Source organism: Bufo gargarizans, chromosome 2 (assembly GCF_014858855.1).
Source record: "Bufo gargarizans isolate SCDJY-AF-19 chromosome 2, ASM1485885v1, whole genome shotgun sequence".
Classification (NCBI taxonomy): Eukaryota; Metazoa; Chordata; class Amphibia; order Anura; family Bufonidae; genus Bufo; species Bufo gargarizans.
In genome coordinates this window covers 305778136-305799154 of record NC_058081.1, presented here as the reverse complement: position 1 = coordinate 305799154, position 21019 = coordinate 305778136, and the positions used below count along the sequence as shown (strand labels likewise).

Genomic DNA, 21019 nt, shown 5'->3' with positions numbered 1-21019 from the left:
CCGTTGGTTCCCGATCCTGGCTTCGTCTGACTACCCCGTTGGTTCCTGATCCTGGCTACGTCTGACTACCCTCCTGGTTCCTGACCTCCGTCTACGCAAGACCCTGCTTCGGTTTAGCCATCCGTTTGGACTTTAGCTACGGCTTGATTTTCAATAAAGCCTTCTTATTCCACCTATCTCTGTTGTACGTCTGGTTCATGGTTCCATGACACACTGTTGATGTATGATCTACAGTATGTAAGTGAAAATTATGAAAACATGAAGTTAAAGGATTATTTTGTCACCTATTCCGGTGAGATTCTTAAGTATCTAGCCTGGCATTCAGGTAAAATGTACCCATGAAACTGAAAGTCACTAAATCCCATCACCACTTTGAGACGTAACCTTTATTGATTATCTAAAACATCCCCAACACAGTGTATTGTAAGTCATAGGTTAAGTAAGGGTGGATGTGGCAGGTTTTTGGGGTAGGAAAATACTGTACTTCAAACGATCACTCTAATAGCCTCCACTCTGCCTCTAAATGGAATGGCCACCCCATTAGGGGAGATCCTGTATCAGGAACCTCCTATATAACCTTAGTTCAGGTTCAGATATATTTAGATCCGTGCTGCCAATAACCCAAACCAGAAATCCAAAGCAGCTGGGAAGACCAAGTTCCTCCTCTCCCCACGAGTACACAGACAATCACTGCAAGCTGGCCATGTTGCCTCTCTCTTCTGGTTTCCTCCTCCTGTAATCCCTCTCAGAGACAAACCAGAGAAAATCCAAGATAGTGAAGTACTGCAACACTAGGTTCAGCCAAGGATATTTATTATACTTACAGGAGATTATATAAAATATGCATATAATAAAACCACATGTCCTGGCAATCCCGACCCAGGTTCTGCCACGCCTTTTGAATTCCCTATGACTGCCCTTGAGTTCCCATATTAAAATATGTTAATGAGCATTTTCAGTAATATTGACATTATAATTGTTACAACTTATAGGTTCCAAACAGCAGAAGAGTCATATGTTGCATAATACTGATGCACCATTTAGACTATCACACAACTTTCCCTATCCTAAAACCCTTTTTTTCGCAAGGCCCCCATAACAATGGGCTGCCTCCATGTCTGTCTTTGTAATTTTTTGACTGGGTTGCGCGAAATTGGTGAAATCAGCTGACCATCTAATTCGTATTGGGGACTTCTCAATTTCAGATGTTGGGGAGAGAGGGGTCTGGCATGGTGGATTTCATTATGCCCAAATCCAGAGGTGTCTGGCAACAGCTTTCTTCCCTGTCCCATTCATAAGCAGACAGTTCTAGGAGAGATAGCTGCTACCTTGAGATGAGAAAATTGATTCTAAAATCCAGAAATTTGGCTCAAATTTTTTTTCCAGAAATTCTGATTCTAGCTATATAGAATTTATTTAAATTTTGAGTGATTCAATTCAGGAGAATCAAGCAGAGGAGAGAAAGACAGACAGAGAGCGAGATAGAGAGAAAGAGATAGAAAAAGAGACAGACTTCTCAAGGCAATTAGAGCACTTTTGATTCAGGTTCAATTTACTTGGACTCGAATCAGGGCCGTCTTTAATATTGATTGGACCCTGGGCAAAAATGTACTTGGGCCCCCTGGATCCCGCCTTCCCACACCTTAGCAGGCAATCACGCCCTCCACCACAACACACACACAAAAAATCCACACACCTGGTAGAGTACAGTGAATGACTGTAAATACTTCCAGTTCTAAAGACTCCAGCGGCTCACGATCAGTGCTCTGGGCTGGAAGTGGGAACCGCTCTGCAGGAAGGAGACCAGGGCTCGGCTCACGCTAGTGTTACAGTGCACCCCAGCACCCCACAGTATGCAGTATAGCACCCTATAGTATACAGCACCACACAGTATGCAGTATAGCACCCCACACTATACAGTACCCCACAGTATATAGTAGAGCAGTATAGCAGCCCACAGTATACAGCACCCCACAGTATACAACACCTCACTGTATACAGCACCCCAAACAATACAGTACAGCAGTATAGCACTCCACACTATACTGCACCCTCAGTATACATTATACAGACCCCCACAGTATACAGTACAGCAGTATAGACCCCCTACTATACAGCCCCCCCACACTATACAGGCCCCCCCACCCACTATACAGGCCCCCACAGTATACAGGCCCCCACATAGTATACAGGCCCCCACACTATACAGCCCCCCCCCCCCACACACAGTATACAGGCCCCCCACAGTATACAGGCCCCCACACAGTATACAGGCCTGAACACAGTATACAGCCCCCCACACAGTATACAGCCCACCACACAGTATACAGCCCCCCCACAGTATACAGGCCCCACACAGTATACAGGCCCCACACAGTATACAGCCCCCACACAGTATACAGCCCACCACACAGTATACAGCCCCCACACAGTATACAGTCCCACACAGTATACAGCCCCCCACAGTATACAGCCCCCCACAGTATACAGCCCACCACCCAGTATACAGCCCACCACACAGTATACAGCCCCCACACAGTATACAGTCCCACACAGTATACAGCCCCCCACAGTATACAGCACCCCACTATACAGTAGTTTACAGTATATTAACATAACAGCCCCTGAGTGTCACCTTTTTCTGATGTAATCTTCACACAAAAAAGCTCCACAGTTAACTTCTGCAACACTCCTGATAGGACCTGTGATGACCTCATAGCCATGTGACCAGTAATTGCTAGGTTACTGGTCACATGGTGATGATGTCATTAAGGTCCTAAATCACAACTTTAACACAGTACGATCATGATGCCTGGACTCCTGGTCATCGCTCATCTCTACTCCACAGCCAGCCATATGGTACGCCAGGTAACTACACCCAGTCTGGACTTCTGTATGGCCTTGCAATAGTGCTTATGCACATTCATGCATTTTATCCGCTTGTACTATCAATTTATTGAATTTGAAGAATAGGACATGTTCTATCTTGTTTGCGGGGCTGCTGAACAGCAGTACGGATGTGGAAAGAGCACGGTGTGCTGTCCGCATCTTTTGCAGCCCCATTGAAATGAACATGTCCACATCCATTCTGCAAATATGCGGTTGTGTGAATGAACCTTAAACCAGAGCCTAGGATCATAACTATTCATAACAGATCTATCCTACTAAGGAACAAGCAGTTAGTAAATCCTTTAGAGTACAAAAAGGATGATGTGGAATCTACAAGAAAGCATTAGAAGCCAAGCCATGACTGTACACGAAAACATTAGAAGTCAGCATTAGACTTTACAGAGAACTGAGAAAGTATTCAGCCCCCAGCACATTTTTCACATTTGTTCCTACAGATTCTAAACTTGTCCAAATACTTTCTATATTCTAAAGTCCAAATACTAGTTGACATGCTAAGTAAAAGTATTTCACAAGAAAAGCATTTTTTCGTTTTTAATATATATTTCATTAGAAAATATTATTGAATAAAAAGAAATCATGCAATAATAGAAAGCGTTAACATTATGTTGGATGGACATTCAGTGAACATTACACTAGGAACATATGTATGAAAGTAAAGGGCACGTCCAATGTCCGGAATATATTGTTTGTGATAATTAAAGGGGTTTTCCAGGCTTTTAGTATTGATGGCCTATTCTCAGGATAGGTCATCAATATCAGATTGGTGGGGGTCCAACACCCGGATACACTTGAATACACTTGACTAGTGCTCGCCACTGCAATATCTACAGCAAGCAGGTAAAAAATGAAGGGAAGGCTGTGCGGGCATAGAGCTCGACCTTCTCTTCAACCAGCTGATTTGCGGGAGAGCCGGGTGTCGGACCACCGCTGATCTGATATTGATCACTAGTGTTGAGCAAATTGAACTCCATGAAGTGAAAATCGATTGGAATTTTTTTTTTTTATTCAATTTGCCGCAAAGCCGAATTTCCTTGTACTTTATGGTAGTGAATACATTTTCCCTGAATGTCAGTAAAAAAACATACTTATCTCATCCGTTTAAGTGCGAAGAGCCAGCTGCCATCTTGATTGAAGTTTCCGTGCGAAATCCCGAACATGGTGACTTATGACGTCACCACACCAGCCAACGTGACGATGTCATCACAAGCCGTGCAAGATTTCGCACTGGATCTACAATGAAGATGGCGGCGGCCGTATCAAATGGATGAGGGTAAGTATGATTTTATAATTTTTTATTTTTATTTTACACTGTATTATTGCTTTCAGATGCCATGATTAGCTATGAACGCGGCATCTGAGGGGTACAATGACGGGTAGCGACACAATAGCAACTCCCTGTCATTGCACCCACTACTTACAAAAAAATGTGCTTCGTGACGAAGTAATTCATCACAAAGCAAATATTTGGGTAAAATTTGGCGAAGCAGCCGAATAGAATTTTTCAATACTTCACTCATCACTATTGATGACCTATACCGAGGGCTAGGTCATCAATATTAAAATCCCGGAAAACCCCTTTAAGACTAGCATATGAAACGTGAGACTTTAGTAAATGTGCCCCTTTTATCTTGAAAATATCTTTTGCAAATGTTCCACATGGACTGTTTCTGGTATGTTAGTCATATTTGCCTATTTTACAGCCTTCTACGTCACTAGCATATCTGGGCAGCCAGAAGTTCATTTTCTCCCTTATATCTAATTCTGTTAACATAAATATGCTCTGAAGGCATATACAATCTACGACTGTTTAAAAGTGTCAGTCAAATGAAAAGGCACACATTTGAATGAAAGATATAGAGTATAAGTTTGGACAAGTCTTCTGAGACGTTGGCTTGTGGCAAACCTTGTGGCAACCTTGTATCTAGCCATTCATGGTTGATGACTTCTGCAGAAGAAATCAAATAATGACAATTTTCTGTAGAAAAGTATGGATATGTCGTAATGTGCCATGAGGCAGGTCATAAAAGATACTTTCTGGCCAGTATGAAAAATAGCTATAATAATCCATCCAAGAGGAACATTAACAAAGCTCTTACTGAAAAAGTACTTTTTCCAACAAAGTTGGCTAAAGCCTGGAACGGCCTTCAATATCCTATATCAACTATATTTCTGCCACTGCCAATTTAAGCGTCATATTTGCCATGGATTTTACCGCACAATGGAAAAATGTGCGGCCAAAATGACATGGTGCATATTTAAAGTCCACACTGCAGGTTGTACTAGAGTATGTGTGGATTCAGTTGTGGAAATGTGGTATCTGCTAAACCCCTAGGACTCAGAAATGGAAAATAACTGGAATTGGTTTTGAGTGGTAAATCAATGATATATAGCATTATTCCCATCAGTGTAGATTAGCAATAGCATGCTGACAATTGGATTTGATGATCAATAACACATGTATAAATGTCACAGAATAGGACTATCCATATTAGTATATTTAAACCTTTCTGCACATTTAGAAAAGGCTTCGCATCTTATACATGTGCAGTATTACACTTATATCTGTAGCTTATTGTATGACTTATTTTTTGCAAGTATCTACCATTAATACTCAATTTAAAATCACCTTATCATACTAATAGAGGCTGTGTACAGTAACTCTCGTGATAACCACACCTAGGGCATTGAGCTACATTTCTGACAGTTTAGAGAGTAAATAAATGTATACACTCACCATTAGGCACGTGACGATTATGACAAATGTGCTGAGGAAGATAACAATAGTGTAAAATCCTTCTTTGGTCCAGATCTTATCAGCTTCATGTTGTCCTTGCAGAACATTTTTCTTAAAAATAAAGAAAAACAATATATTTTTGAAGAAGCTGAGATAAATGTTTCTGGCCTTCAACTGAAACCTATAGAGCAGCGAATGAGATCTGTTAGACAGAGGAGAGGTTCAAATTCTCCTTAATGCTAAAATAGTCTTCCCACACAGGTATTATGGTCAGGTCTAACTAAAGCAAACAGCGTCAATGTTTTTCTTGGAAATCACCTGGCCCGTCAAGTAGGAGGGTGCTGCCTTTACCTGTGTGCAGAGGAAAGAGTTAAATCTAATCTTTCATGCGGCTCCCCTCCCCCTCCCCTGTACTCCCACACACTCCTGAATTTCATATGACCCTTCCCATCTCCCTGCAGGTAGAAACACTTTCGCAGAATGAATTGTTGAGCACAAAGGTTGTGTTGAGCTGTTATTATGTTGTCCACGTCTTACATCCACATGGTGTTACTTGTGGGTCATTCACACAGCTACTATTTGGCAGAGTCCTTCAAGAGTGCTAGGGGAATATGAATGGGCGACGTGCCCACCCCAAAACATGAATGAAGGACGTTCACCAAGTGTGTTTATTGTGTCACAAATGAAAATGGACCTTATGTCAAAGTTCAAAAGCTTCAGAAATCTATGATACGTCATATTACATGTTCTACCTGTTTGCATTCTGTACATTTCTATTTCCTCAGACTTGAAGAATAATCACAGCTAGAGATGACCAAATTGATCCTAAACTACTGAAGTTTTGGCGACCACCATTTTACATATCCCAGTACAGTACTGAGCAAAGCAGAGCATGGAAGATGAAGATGGACGATCACTTGACCCTAGGTGGGGCCCTGGCTGGCTTGCCCATAATGCTTCACAGTCAGCCTCAGGCAATAAGGAAGGGGGAAATAGACATGTGTCATAGGCACTATGATGGCAAACAAGGAAATTATGGCATTCTGAGTTTGGACATTGATGAATCGGGATCTCTGTGCCATAAATAAAGCAAAGAAAGACAGCTATCTTTAGACACACAACCAATACAGTGAGATCAGGGTCTTATACGGAATGATTTAGGAATTTAGTTAGACAGATTGATTAAATTATTCGATTGATTGAATTAATAGCAAGGGACAGGACAAGAGTCATTTAGTGTACTGTGTCTTAGCCAACAGCTCCCTGATCCCATATATAGTAACATGATATCATAGTCGTTATGTTATTCATCTGTAACCTTAATCACTGGACATACAAAACAATAGTAAACAACAAAAAGGAAACGCTTTGAAAGACAACGTTGTTTCATCTGGAAAATATAAGGTATTAGGTTCAAATCCGACCATGGACAACGTCTCAATGGAGCTTGCGTGGGTTTCCCCCGAGTACTCCAGTTTCCTCCCACATCCCAAGCCCAAGGGCATACAGATAGGCAAGGGCTACACGGCGACATTGGTCACGGCCAGGATCACTGAGCAGCCGTGGTCCCATAGAAATGAATGGGATCACCGCGGCAGTGGCGAGAAATCCAGCTGTGTTGGATTTCTTGAGACTGCTGTGGCGATCCAATTCATTTCAATGGGATCACCGCTACTCAGCAATCCGAGCCGCGACCAATGTCGCTGTGTAGTCCTTACCATAGGGAACTTAGATTGTGAGCTCATTTGAGGAGAGCAAGTCATGATAATGCCTGTAAAACACTGCAGAATATGGCAGGGCTATATAAGTAAGTAAAATAAATAAAAAAGTAAATGGTTTTACCGGAATTACATTGATCAACATTGGTAGGCTGATATAAAAATGTAATATGTACACAGATATCAACTTATTGGTAACATCATAACAACATAGTATAAGAGCATGTGGGTTTAATAAAAACATGCAAAGATTTATCAAAACTAGTGTAAAGAAAAACTGGCTTAGTTGCCCAAAGCAACCAATCAGATTCCATCTTTAATTTTTTAGAGCTCCTTTGGAAAATGAAAGGTGGAATCTGATTGGTTGCTAAGGGCAACTAAACCAGTTTATCTTTAGCATTGTAGGTCTTCTCAGCATTGAAGGTCTCACAAAGTGGGAGCTGGGCAGCCAGTCAGTGCGGTTTTCAAACTGATTGTTAAATGATTATTGTTAATTATTGTCTTTTCAAGGCCTCACTTTAAAAATTCGTTTGGAAACCACACTAGAGTTATATGTTGGTGCGATCTTCAGCCACGGCTTGGCTGTCCAACTTCTCTTCTGTGGGATCATATCCTTAGAAGCAGACCTTTTTTTTTAGCCTTTGCATTTTGAGTATGTATGACATGCTTTCATTGGCAGTTTTGGCCACTGCACAAACAATGCGATTGCATGGGGCCCAAAAGATCAGGAGGGTTCTCCTGCTGCCCCTGGCTTGAGGAAGGCTCTATGGATGAGCTAAAACGTTGCGACCACAGGAGTGAATAAAGTGTTTTTGTGAGAGTGCTGCCATTTTTTTCTTCTTATATTGTCCTTGAATTGTTGCCGGATCCATTGGCCTGCACCTCCATATTGATATTTGGCCTGATGTGCTGCCATTGTCTTCTACAGTGGAGGAAATAATTATTTGACCCCTCACTGATTTTGTAAGTTTGTCCAATGACAAAGAAATGAAAAGTCTCAGAACAGTATCATTTCAATGGTAGGTTTATTGTAACAGTGGCAGATAGCACATCAAAAGGATAATCGAAAAAATAACTTTAAATAAAAGATAGCAACTGATTTGCATTTCATTGAGTGAAATAAGTATTTGAACCCTCTAACAAAAAAAGACTTAATACTTGGTGGAAAAACCCTTGTTTGCAAGCACAGAGGTCAAACGTTTCTTGTAATTGATGACCAAGTTTGCGCACATTTTAGGAGGAATGTTGGTCCACTCCTCTTTGCAGATCATCTCTAAATCCCTAAGGTTTCGAGGCTGTCTCTGTGCAACTCTGAGCTTGAGCTCCCTCCATAGGTTTTCGATTGGATTAAGGTCCGGAGACTGACTAGGCCACTCCATGACCTTAATGTGCTTCTTCTTGAGCCACTCCTTTGTTGCCTTTGCTGTATGTTTTGGGTCATTGTCGTGCTGGAACACCCATCCACGACCCATTTTCAGTTTCCTGGCAGAGGGAAGGAGGTTGTCGCTCAGGATTTCACGATACATGGCTCCGTCCATTTTCCCGTTTATGCAAATAAGTTGTCCTGTGCCCTTAGCAGAAAAACACCCCCAAAGCAAAATGTTTCCACCCCCATGCTTGACGGTGGGGACGGTGTTTTGGGGGTCATAGGCAGCATTTTTCTTCCTCCAAACACAGCGAGTTGAGTTAATGCCAAAGAGCTCTATTTTGGTCTCATCAGACCACAGCACCTTCTCCCAGTCACTCTCTGAATCATTCAGGTGTTCATTGGCAAACTTCAGACGGGCCTGCACATGTGCCTTCCTGAGCAGGGGGACCTTGCGAGCCCTGCAGGATTTTAATCCATTGCGGTGTAATGTGTTTCCAATGGTTTTCTTGGTGACTGTGGTCCCTGCTAATTTGAGGTCATTAACTAACTCCTCCCGTGTAGTTCTAGGATGCTTTTTCACCTTTCTCAGAACCATTGACACCCCACGAGGTGAGATCTTGCGTGGAGCCCCAGAGCGAGGTCGATTGATGGTCATTTTGTGCTCCTTCCATTTTCGAACAATCGCACCAACAGTTGTCACCTTCTCTCCCAGCTTCTTGCTAATGGTTTTGTAGCCCATTCCAGCCTTGTGCAGGTCTACAATTTTGTCTCTGACATCCTTGGACAGCTCTTTGGTCTTTCCCATGTTGGAGAGTTTGGAGTCTGCTTGATTGATTGATTCTGTGGACAGGTGTCTTTTATACAGGTGACTAGTTAAGACAGGTGTCCTTAATGAGGGTGACTAATTGAGTAGAAGTGTCTAACCACTCTGTGGGAGCCAGAACTCTTAATGGTTGGTAGGGGTTCAAATACTTATTTCACTCAATGAAATGCAAATCAGTTGCTATCTTTTATTTAAAGTTATTTTTTCGATTTTCCTTTTGATGTGCTATCTGCCACTGTTACAATAAACCTACCATTGAAATGATACTGTTCTGAGACTTTTCATTTCTTTGTCATTGGACAAACTTACAAAATCAGTGAGGGGTCAAATAATTATTTCCTCCACTGTATTTGTAAAGAAACACGGATATACACAGGAGAGAACAGAGAGGTTGATTAGATGTTCTTTCTTGCAGTTAGTTAAAAACAATATGCCATTGTCCAGTTGGGCTAGATTCTTCAGAAGCTTTTTTAGGTCCATCTGTGTGCACCAGGGTCCATTCTGGTCTCCTCCATTAGATGTTACAGTGACTTCTTTTTAATTAAATGCAAGAAAGAACATCTAATCAACTTTTCCATTCTTTCCTGTGTATATCCATGTTTCTTTAGACGTTTTTTCATTTCTGGCCTGTGCTCCTCATATAGTATACAGGTCTTTCTAAAAAAATTAGCATATTGTGATAAAGTTCATTATTTTCTGTAATGTACTGATAAACATTAGACTTTCATATATTTTAGATGCATTACACACCAACTGAAAGTAGTTCAAGCCTTTTATTGTTTTAATATTGATGATTTTGGCATACAGCTCATGAAAACCCCAAATTCCTATCTAAAAAAATTAGCATATTTCATCCGACCAATAAAAGAAAAGTGTTTTTAATACAAAAAAAGTCAACCTTCAAATAATTATGTTCAGTTATGCACTCAATACTTGGTCGGGAATCCTTTTGCAGAAATGACTGCTTCAATGCGGCGTGGCATGGAGGCAATCAGCCTGTGGCACTGCTGAGGTGTTATGGAGGCCCAGGATGCTTCCATAGCGGCCTTAAGCTCATCCAGAGTGTTGGGTCCTGCGTCTCTCAACTTTCTCTTCCCAATATCCCACAGATTCTCTATGGGGTTCAGGTCAGGAGAGTTGGCAGGCCAATTGAGCACAGTAATACCATGGTCAGTAAACCATTTACCAGTGGTTTTGGCACTGTGAGCAGCTGCCAGGTCGTGCTGAAAAATGAAATCTTCATCTCCATAAAGCTTTTCAGCAGATGGAAGCATAAAATGCTCCAAAATCTCCTGATAGCTAGCTGCATTGACCCTGCCCTTGATAAAACACAGTGGACCAACACCAGCAGCTGACATGGCACCCCAGACCATCACTGACTGTGGGGACTTGACACTGGACTTCAGGCATTTTGGCATTTCCCTCTCCCCAGTCTTCCTCCAGACTCTGGCACCTTGATTTCCGAATGACATGCAAAATTTGCTTTCATCCGAAAAAAGTACTTTGGACCACTGAGCAACAGTCCAGTGCTACTTCTCTGTAGCCCAGGTCAGGCGCTTCTGCCGCTGTTTCTGGTTCAAAAGTGGCTTGACCTGGGGAATGCGGCACCGGTAGCCCATTTCCTGCACACGCCTGTACACGGTGGCTCTGGATGTTTCTACTCCACACTCAGTCCACTGCTTCTGCAGGTCCCCCAAGGTCTGGAATCGGTCCTTCTCCACAATCTTCCTCAGGGTCCGGTCACCTCTTCTCGTTGTGCAGCGTTTTCTGCCACACTTTTTCCTTCCCACAGACTTCCCACTGAGGTGCCTTGATACAGCACTCTGGGAACAGCCTATTCGTTCAGAAATTTCTTTCTGTGTCTTACCCTCTTGCTTGAGGGTGTCAATGATGGCCTTCTGGACAGCAGTCAGGTCGGCAGTCTTACCCATGATTGCGGTTTTGAGTAATGAACCAGGCTGGGAGTTTTTAAAAGCCTCAGGAATCTTTTGCAGGTGTTTAGAGTTAATTAGTTGAGTCAGATGATTAGGTTAATAGCTCGTTTAGAGAACCTTTTCATGATATGCTAATTTTTAGAGATATGAATTTTGGGTTTTCATGAGCTGTATGCCAAAATCATCAATATTAAAACAATAAAAGGCTTGAACTACTTCAGTTGTGTGTAATAAATCTAAACTATATGAAAGTCTAATGTTTATCAGTACATTACAGAAAATAATGAACTTTATCACAATATGCTAATTTTTTTAGAAGGACCTGTACATTGTACTGCATTAGGGGCACCTGTAGGAGGTATTATACTGCACGAGGGGCACATGCAGGGGCCATTATACTGGACCCCAAAGCAGCCGCTTCCTCTGCTTCCCCTATAGCTATGCCCCTGGAGCTTAGTATTGCAACATGGGTTCCCAGATCAAATTTTTTTGGGGCCCAGAAATGCCAAATCCACCCCTGTGTGCTTTCAGTTCAGTACTGGTTATTATTTGTGATATGTTTCAGAATTTTTAAGAAAAAAGCCACAGTTTTTGTGGCAATGTTTTATGCAGTTTCCTGCTGGATTCACTTCTGGCTTTGCCTCAAAAGGCTGTATCAAAAACTGCAGTGGCGCTTTTCCAAAAATGCAGTGTGTGAAATCACCTATAAGCAAAAATATTTTACAATGTCAACATTATTGCAAGGTTTAGGGTACTTTCACACTAGTGTTTTTCTTTTCCGGCACTGAGTTCCGTCCTAGGGGCTCAATACCGGAAAATAACTGATCAGTTTTATCCTAATGCATTCTGAATGGAGAGCAATCCGTTCAAGATGCATCAGGATGCATCAGTTCAGTCACTGAACTGCGTGTTGGACGGAGGAAATACCGCAGCATGCTACAGTATTATCTCCGTCCAAAATTCCGGATCAGTTGTCGGAATTCTGGATCCGGCATTAATTTACATTGAAATGTATTAGAGCCAGTATTAAAAATACTGCAGTGCCGGACCCGTCCTTCAGGTCTGCGCATGCGCAGACCAGTAAAGATGTGAAAAAAAAAAAATAGAAACGGATCTGTTTGTCCGTATAACAAACGGAGAGATGGATCCGTTCTGGCAATGCATTTGTGAGACGGATCCACATCCGGATCTGTCTACAAATGCTGTCTGTTTGCATGCAGATTGCCGGATCACTCTGCCGTAAGTGTGAAAGTAGCCTTAGTTTAGTTTATTTTTCAAACTCCTGTTTAAAAAATCTTTTCTAATTGTGTAAAATATATTACTTCATTCTGAAAACCAAAATGATACAAACTTCCTTTTATGAATATGGTATTTCTCTTGACAACCACAATGTGAGAAGAAGATGTAGCAATAATGGACGGCTATTGACTTGTTTGCTTGCCTGTGTAATGGCTAAACACCTCTAAATACTTCAGACCCTTTCACTTTTTCACATTTTGTTGTGTTGCGACCTTGTGCTAAAATAAAAAAAATAGTTTTCCCTGTCATTCTGAACTCAATACCCCATAATGACAAAGCGAAAACAGAAATCTTTGCTAATTTATTGAAAAGGAAACCTAACATCTTTCATTGACATAAGTTTTCAGACCGTTTACTCAGTACTTAGTTGGCACTAACCTTTGGCACTCCAGCCTCCACTCTTCTTGGGTATGATGCCACAAGGTTTGCACATTTGGATTTTCTGCAGATGCTTTCAAGTTCTGCCAAGTTGGATAGGGACCGTCAGTGGACAGCCATTTTATGTCTCTCCAGACATATTCAATTGGGTTCAAGCCAAAGCTCTGGCTTGGCCACTCAACATCTGTGTTGTCTTGGCTGTGTGCTTAGGGTTGTTATCTTGTTGGAAGGTAAACCGTCAGCCCAGTCTGAGGTCCAGAGCATTCTGGATAAGGTTTTCATTAACCCATTAGTGACCACCAATACACCTTTTTACAGTTGGAGAACATGCTCCCAACTAATAATATCCAGTTGTCAAATTTTTCATAAATTTCTAGTAGGCATGACAGAGGAATGGCACAACACACTTGCTCCTCTAGCTTCTCCTGACAACATCAATCAGGCCCTGTCAATCAAGAGGAAGAGGGAGGAACTGGCAGAGGAAGTAGGAGGAGCAAGGGTGCACAGATTGGCTTGGGTCCGCGCTCGGTGCACCTAAATGCTCACTTTAAATAAACTTCATTACAATCATCTGAGCTAGCCTTAAAGGGCATTGTTACTGAGTTAACAATGAATTTCCTGGTGACAGACTCCCTGTAACACGATGATAAACTGATACAGAAAGAATATAGGAAAACTGCAGATAACATGTCCTTACACAATGAATGATGTTTATTTGCTGAAATGTAATACCTCTTTAAACCTATGTTCTAATCCTCCTAACCTAAGCAACAGGTGGACACGGGGCACCAGAAAGGCGGCGTAATGCGTAATGTGTATTATGAGAATGTTTTAAGACGTGTGACAGGCTTGAAAAGTGATGAAGCAAAGGTGAAAGGTTAACACCTTAGTGACCACCCATACATTTTTTTACGGTGGTCACTAAGGGGCCTTAGGCTGGGCTGCTGCTTTTTTATGGCGGCCCAGTCCAAGTGCTACACGGGTCTCACATGAGAGCCGTGGCCCTGCTCTAACAGCCCGGACCGGAAAGAGTGCTGATCCGGGCTGTTTAACACTTTACATGCAGCGGGCAATGGGGCCCGCCGCATGTAAAGTGCTGACAGAGGGAGTGGACTCCCGCTGTCTCCCATCGGCACCCCGCAAATGTGATCGCGGGGTGCTAATACGTGTGAAGGCTGCCTGGGGTCTGATTTAGGCCCCAGACCAGCCTTCAGTAATTTCCAGCAGGCTGTACCTCTCTGGCGCAGCCTGCTGGTCAAAGTTAGAATAGCATTGCCATTAAAATGCAATGCACTATTTGGTATCACTGTCATCGTACTGACCCGAAGAATAAAGATTTTAAGTTATTTATACCGAAAACGTCATACATTTTTTTTTACGTAAAAACGCAGTGGCAGTATTGCTGTTTTTATTATCTCCCTCCCAGAAAGAGTTAATAAAAGTTAAAGTTATGTGTACCACAAAATTGCGTCATTTAAAACTACAACTTGTCCTGCAAAAAACAAGCCCTCATAAAGCTATATAGCTCTTGGAACGCGACAATGAATGAAGGAAGAAAAACGCTTGATCAGTAAGGCCCAAAACAGGTTGGTCACTAAGGGGTTAAAAAGCGCATGATAATTGCAGCGAATTAATTATTGATCAGCGTATATGTAACAGCGATGTGGTAAGGTAACTGTGTCATTTATGTTGTGAGCTGCTTGAAATATATATTCATATGAGTCTGGTTTTACTAAAACATCGCCACTCTTGCCCACTGGCAGTGTGTAGTATTGCAACTAAGCTCCCTTTTTGTAATTCTGGAAGACCTCACTATCTACACTGACTCCCAGCATCATAGGGTTTTTCTGACATTTTAATACTGATGGATAGGTCATCAGTATCTGTCCGGTGGGGGTCTGACACCCAGGATCACGCCAATCAGCTGTTTGTTCCTGTGAGTACTGCAGCCTTCTCCATGCTCACCAAGTACTGTTCCGTACACTGTATAGTGGCTGTGCTTAGTATAGCAGTTCAGCCCCATTCACTCCAATGGAGTTGAGCTGCGCTTAGGCCACGTGACCGATGAACGTGTCATCATTGGCTACGGCGACCGCCGGTGTCTTCTGATCAGAGGATAGGTCATGAGTATTAAAATCCCAGAAAGCCCATTTTAAACAATTTTACAAAATTGTACAAAAGTAGGTTAATGTTTTCCTTTTGAATGACTGTCTATGTACATCTGCAAACCTCAGCTCCATGAGCACAATACTGTAAAGGCACAGCGCTATTACAAGCCATTGTACCAGAAAGGTCACTGAAACCTGTTCATCAAGTTCAACCTGATACAATTGAATACTGTGGCGTAACAACAACAACAACAACAAAAATATGTTTGGCCTTTTAACTGTAACATATCCTGTAGCTATGAGGGATTTGGGATTTCAAGTTATTATTTTTCTGTTTTATCCAATATATAATAGACTTCACAATTAAAGTCGTAAAGACAATTATTACAATTAGGCCTCTTGCACACGAATGTTTTTTTTTCGTTTCCGTTCCGTTTTTTTGCGTTCCGTATACGGACCGTATATGGTACCATTCATTTAAATGGAATCCGCAAAAAAAAAAAAAAAGGTACTCCGTATGCCTTCCGTTTCTGTATTTCCGTTCAAAGATAGAACATGTCCTATTATTGTCCGCATAACAGACAAGGATAGTACTGTTCTATCAGGGGCCAGCTGTTCCGTTCTGCAAAAAACGGTATGCACACGGATGTCATCTGTATTTTTTGCGGATCCGTTTTTTTGCGGACCGCAAAATACTGAAAAAGACATACGGTCGTGTGCAAGAGGCCTTAAAGTCATGCTTTTCTTTCTGTTTAGCACCCAACGAGTCAACTATGCAAATACCTTTATAGGATATCAAACTACATTTACAGCTTATTACTCGGGCAAATATAGCTGGCATTGATCGTTCCTGATCATTGCTCACTCATTAGCAGTATTTGCATGCACCAATGATCAGTGATATATGGGGATGAACAATCATTACTACGATCATTCATCCACCATACAGTTTCCTTGGTTGTTTGAGTTGCATCTCTGTTTACACTGGACAATGTGCTGCTGAATAATGAGGACTTTCGGGAATGCATGAAAGATATGATCATCCGACAAATAAGTGTTTGCTTGTTTGTTGTGCGGTCGGCAGCACATTTACATGGGACAATCACTGGGAATGAGCATTTGTAGGAATGTTTATTCCTGATAATTGTCCGCATCATTAGTTGGTTTAAAAGGACCCTTGGATTGTAAGCTCTTATGGGCACTTACAGTATGGGCTCTTTTTGTCTGATTATTTGCTCATTTTGTATTATTTCTCAAATGTAAATAACTTCAGAATTTGTTGGCATTTATATACAGCAATTATCATTAGTGCAGAGTCCAATCAGTAGTAATAAGAATGTTCCACCCTGTGCAGTTTTTGTTTGTAGGCAGCACAACCCCTGTGTACATGATCAACAGCCTGTGTAAAAGGGGCCTGTATGTGCATGTGCAAAGGGTTAATTACTGCTGAAAAAGTTCATTCAGTTACCATGTTCAATACTGGGAATTATGGGTAAAACTGTTATTTTTCTTTGCATTATGTAAACTCAATGGCAAGTGTATAGGTAGTTGTGTGGTTAACATTGGTTCACTGGCTAGGTTGCCAGGGTTATGGACCAAGGTCCATCCCCTGGTTAGTGAGACTACTATGAGAGGAGCTGCAGGAAGGACATAAGAGAGACAGTCACATTCACGCCAAGGAACTCTGCTGCTCTGAAGAGGGAATATTGCTCAAACACCTGACACAATTTGATACGGATTGGCTATCCAGATCTTAAATTTGCTTCCATTCAGCTCAGGAACTGCAAAAAGGGTTAAGAACAGGTCTATAGTTGTTTGGAGTGACTGAAAATTGTATTTAGTGAGAGAGAGACTGGGGGTACTACAACTGCCATCATTGTTGCCGCCCACTGTATACACAGCAATTGGGGAAATATTGCCTGTAAAATACCACTGAATTATGCTATAGCTGCTACTTTATTTGTTGCACTTGCAACCAACAGAACTGGTTATTGACTCTACCACCATTCATCGGCCTCTGCATCTACCTTCCTGCTTTCTACCCTGCTAACTATCCACCAACAAGGGCACCCCAAATACCTCCAATCAGGTTGGGAAGAAAGGGTGTGCCCTCCAGTCACTGCACAGTCCCAGGAAGCACGAGAGGGAAGACTGCCGCTGTGGACTGTGAGTACTACTACCTATCTCAGGGCCACAACCACCACTCCATTCCTCTATGCCCTGAACCTCCCATGTGGGGCACTGCATATGCATACTATTAAACAGCTTCTGCCAGGTGATTGACTTATGTAAGGAGATTTTATCAGTGAGGCCACTACAGTAAAAGAACTGTGTTGCCTTGCTGGGTTGGCCACAGTTAGCTTCTGGCATTTCTTTATATTAAAAATAATTTGCAGCCAACAAAAAAAATCTTCTAAAAATTGGCTGATCAGTTTTTTTGTCCAACGTTGGGGGAAAAAGGAAGCAAAAATGCAAAGGTTTATTACACTATGCTTTTCCATCCTCCAGAGTTCAACAAAAAAAAAATCATATACCTTAAACAGATACATTTTTAATAATGGAACCCTAGGGTGACAGATGCTACTACTCTAGGGCATCCGTCTGAGGCATCTGTTTAACTTATGCATCATGTGGCATGCAAAAGTTTGGGTACCCCCTGGACGAAATTATTGATACTGTGAACAATTAAGCAAGTTGAAGATGAAATGATCTCCAAAAGGCATAAAGTTAGAGGAAACACACTTTTCAACATTTTAAGCAATATCAATGTATTATTTTTGGTTTTGTACAATTTAAAAGTGAAAAAAAGGAGAGGAGTACCTTACAAAAGTATGGGAACCCAAGGAGATTTGAGCACTCAGATACTGATACTTTGACCAAGGTCTCAGACCTTAAAGGGAACCTGTCCTGTGGATATTTGATTATAATCTAATTATATACAGTCATTACCTACTAAAAAGTGCCTTAGATGTATTCACTTACTGGTGTGACAGATGGTTACCTCATAATATATACACAAAGATGCCACATGCCGCATGCTAATGAGCTGATTTGAGTCCAGCGTGATGTCAGTGAGTCCAGCTTTTTATTTAATTCAGAGCAATAGCCACTCCCCTGCCCACCTGCTGCTGATTCATATGGCAAAAAAAACAGCAGCAGGTTGGCGGGGAGAGTCAGGAGCTCATGAATATTCAGGACTCATTATTATCAGCTGGAGCCTTTCAATACAAGATGTTGGCAGATTGACTGGGTCAATTAAAGAAAGTGACCCAGCATTTTGCTAAGATAATCAGTCACTTATTTATGTTGCCCTTAGTTAGGACACTATAAAACTGGTGACAGGTTCCCTTTAAATAGCCTGTTAGGGTTAAGGCTTGTTCACAATCATCTTTAGGAACAGCCAGGCGAAGCAAATTCCAAAACTTTATAAATACCCAGACTCCGCTAACCTTGTCCCAAAAACTCCTGTAACCTTGTCCCAAAAAAGGCAGCTGCCTAACACTCTGAAAATTAAAGTGTTTAAGGCAAACAAAGCAGGAGAGGGCTATAAGAAGATAGCAAATTGTTTTCAGATTTCCATTTCCTCAGTTTGAAATGTAATTAAGAAATGGCAGTTAACAGGAACAGCTGAGGCCAAGAGAAAGTCTGGAAGACCAAGGAAAATTTCAGAGACAGCTACTTGTAGGGTTGCTAGAAAGGCAAATCAGAACCCCCGCTTGACTGAAAAAGACCTTCAGGAATATTTAGCAGACTCTAAAGTTATGGTACATTGTTCTACTGTTATGCAACACATGCACAAATAATTCATCAGAAGAAAACCTCTCCTGTGTCCTCACCACAAAATTCTGTCAGAAGTTTACAAAAGAACATCTAAACAACCTTGATGCATTTTGGAAACAAGTCCTCTGCACCGATAAGTTTAAAATAGAACTTTGTTTAGTGAAACAAGGGCACAGAATTTCATGAAAACATCTTCAATCATGCTTTGGGGTTGTGTTGCAGCCAATGGCACTGAGAACATTTCACAGGTAAAGGGAAGAATGGATTCAATGAAATTCCAGCAAATTCTAGAACAAAACTGGAAAAAAAGCTGAAGTTTAAAATATTATGGCTTCTACAAATGGATAATGATCCTAAACAGTTCTCGAAAACCACAACAGACTACCTCAAAAAGCACAAGCTAAAGGTGTTACCCATGGCCCTCAGAGACCCCTGATCTGAACATCACTGAAAATCTGTGGATAGACCTCAAAAGAACAGTGGAAGACTTTTGCAAGGAAGAATGGATAAAAATCCTTCAGACAAGAACTAAAAGACTCTTGGCTGGGTACAAAAAATGTTTATAAGCTGTGATACTTGCCAAAGTAGGTGCTACTAGGTATTACTGCTGTGTATATATATATATATATATATATATATATATACAGTGCTCCCCATAATTATTTATACCCCTGGCAAATTTTGACTTAAAGTTACTTTAGAATCACAGTACAAACAGCAAGACGTGATGAAGACTACAGCTTGGTGAGCCAATCACAATACTCACAATTGCAGAGGTACTTGTCTACTTTTTAATTTTTTATCCTATGTATCCAGATAGCATAGGCTAGCAGGCCACATTTCTTAGGAGAAAGCAGAGCTAGTTCCTGTACTAAGCAATGTTTCTGGGGTCAAACCCCCTTACTCATGCTCACTAGGTATTAACCATGCAGGGTGCCAAAAGTTTTGCTTTGGACCCCTTTGCTTTTTTGTTATTTAAAAAAAAAATTGTCTTGGCTTAAAATACAAAGGGAATGTGTCATTGTTGCCTGAACTTTTGCCTGATATTAAACATGTGACAAAAATCTGATATGAACACAGCCTTAGGGCTCATTCACACGACCGTGCCGTGTTTTGCGGACCCCAGATTGGGGATCCGCAAAACACGGATGCCGCCCGTGTGCCTTTCGCAATTTGCAGAACGGAACAGGAGGCCCATTATAGAAATACCTATTCTTGTCCGCAAAACGGACAAGAATAGGACATGACTCATAATTTTTGCGGAGCAATGGATGCGGACAGCACACGGAGTGATATGAATGGGTCCTTACCCGAGCCACAAAAAATGGGACTCGGATGCAGACCAAAACCACGGTCGTGTGAATGAGCCCTTAGTGACATGCTCATAGGTGCACATATCCCTTTCTTCACTGCGTCATACGTATATATTGTGGTTGGCGAACACACAATGTACCTCAGCATACACGGATAGAAGATGCTTACAGGATCATCAAATTACTGTGACTGACAGCCACTATCTAGTTGTTACATTTTGAGTTCAGAGCAACCTCAGCTGCTTATACATTGATTGCTGTGCTCTAGTAAAAGGGTTGTCATCTCTTTATCCATGTCACCAGGCTTTCTAATAATACGGGGGTGAGGCAAAAATCATCTGCACTTTGGCGGTAGAATTTATTATCAAATCAAATATGAGAAAAGACAAATACATCATTTTTCGACATAATCGCCCAGATTTTCAATACAATTTGTCCATCTGTCAACAAGCTTTTGTATTTACCTCTTCGTCAGATGAGCTGATGGGCTAATTTGCAAATGATCTGCCACATAATCCACTGTCACTCTTCCATTCAATATAATCAGTGCAACTGCACGCTCAATGTTGCCATCAGTTGTGGACGTGGACGGGCGCCTGACTCCTTCTGACACTTGTGCGACCTTCCTCAAACTTCCCTATCCATTCATACAC

The 21019-nt window shown here is 41.6% G+C and overlaps 1 protein-coding gene across 1 annotated transcript in view; it reads right to left on the bottom strand.

Annotated features, from left to right (window-relative positions):
* PTPRR (protein tyrosine phosphatase receptor type R) overlaps window positions 1-21019 on the bottom strand; it is a 205206-nt gene that overhangs the window by 104561 nt on the left and 79626 nt on the right. Inside the window, exon 5 of the mRNA XM_044277148.1 lies at window positions 5645-5755. Within this exon, the coding sequence (XP_044133083.1) occupies window positions 5645-5755 (111 nt within the window). The remainder of the gene's footprint in view (window positions 1-5644; window positions 5756-21019) is intronic.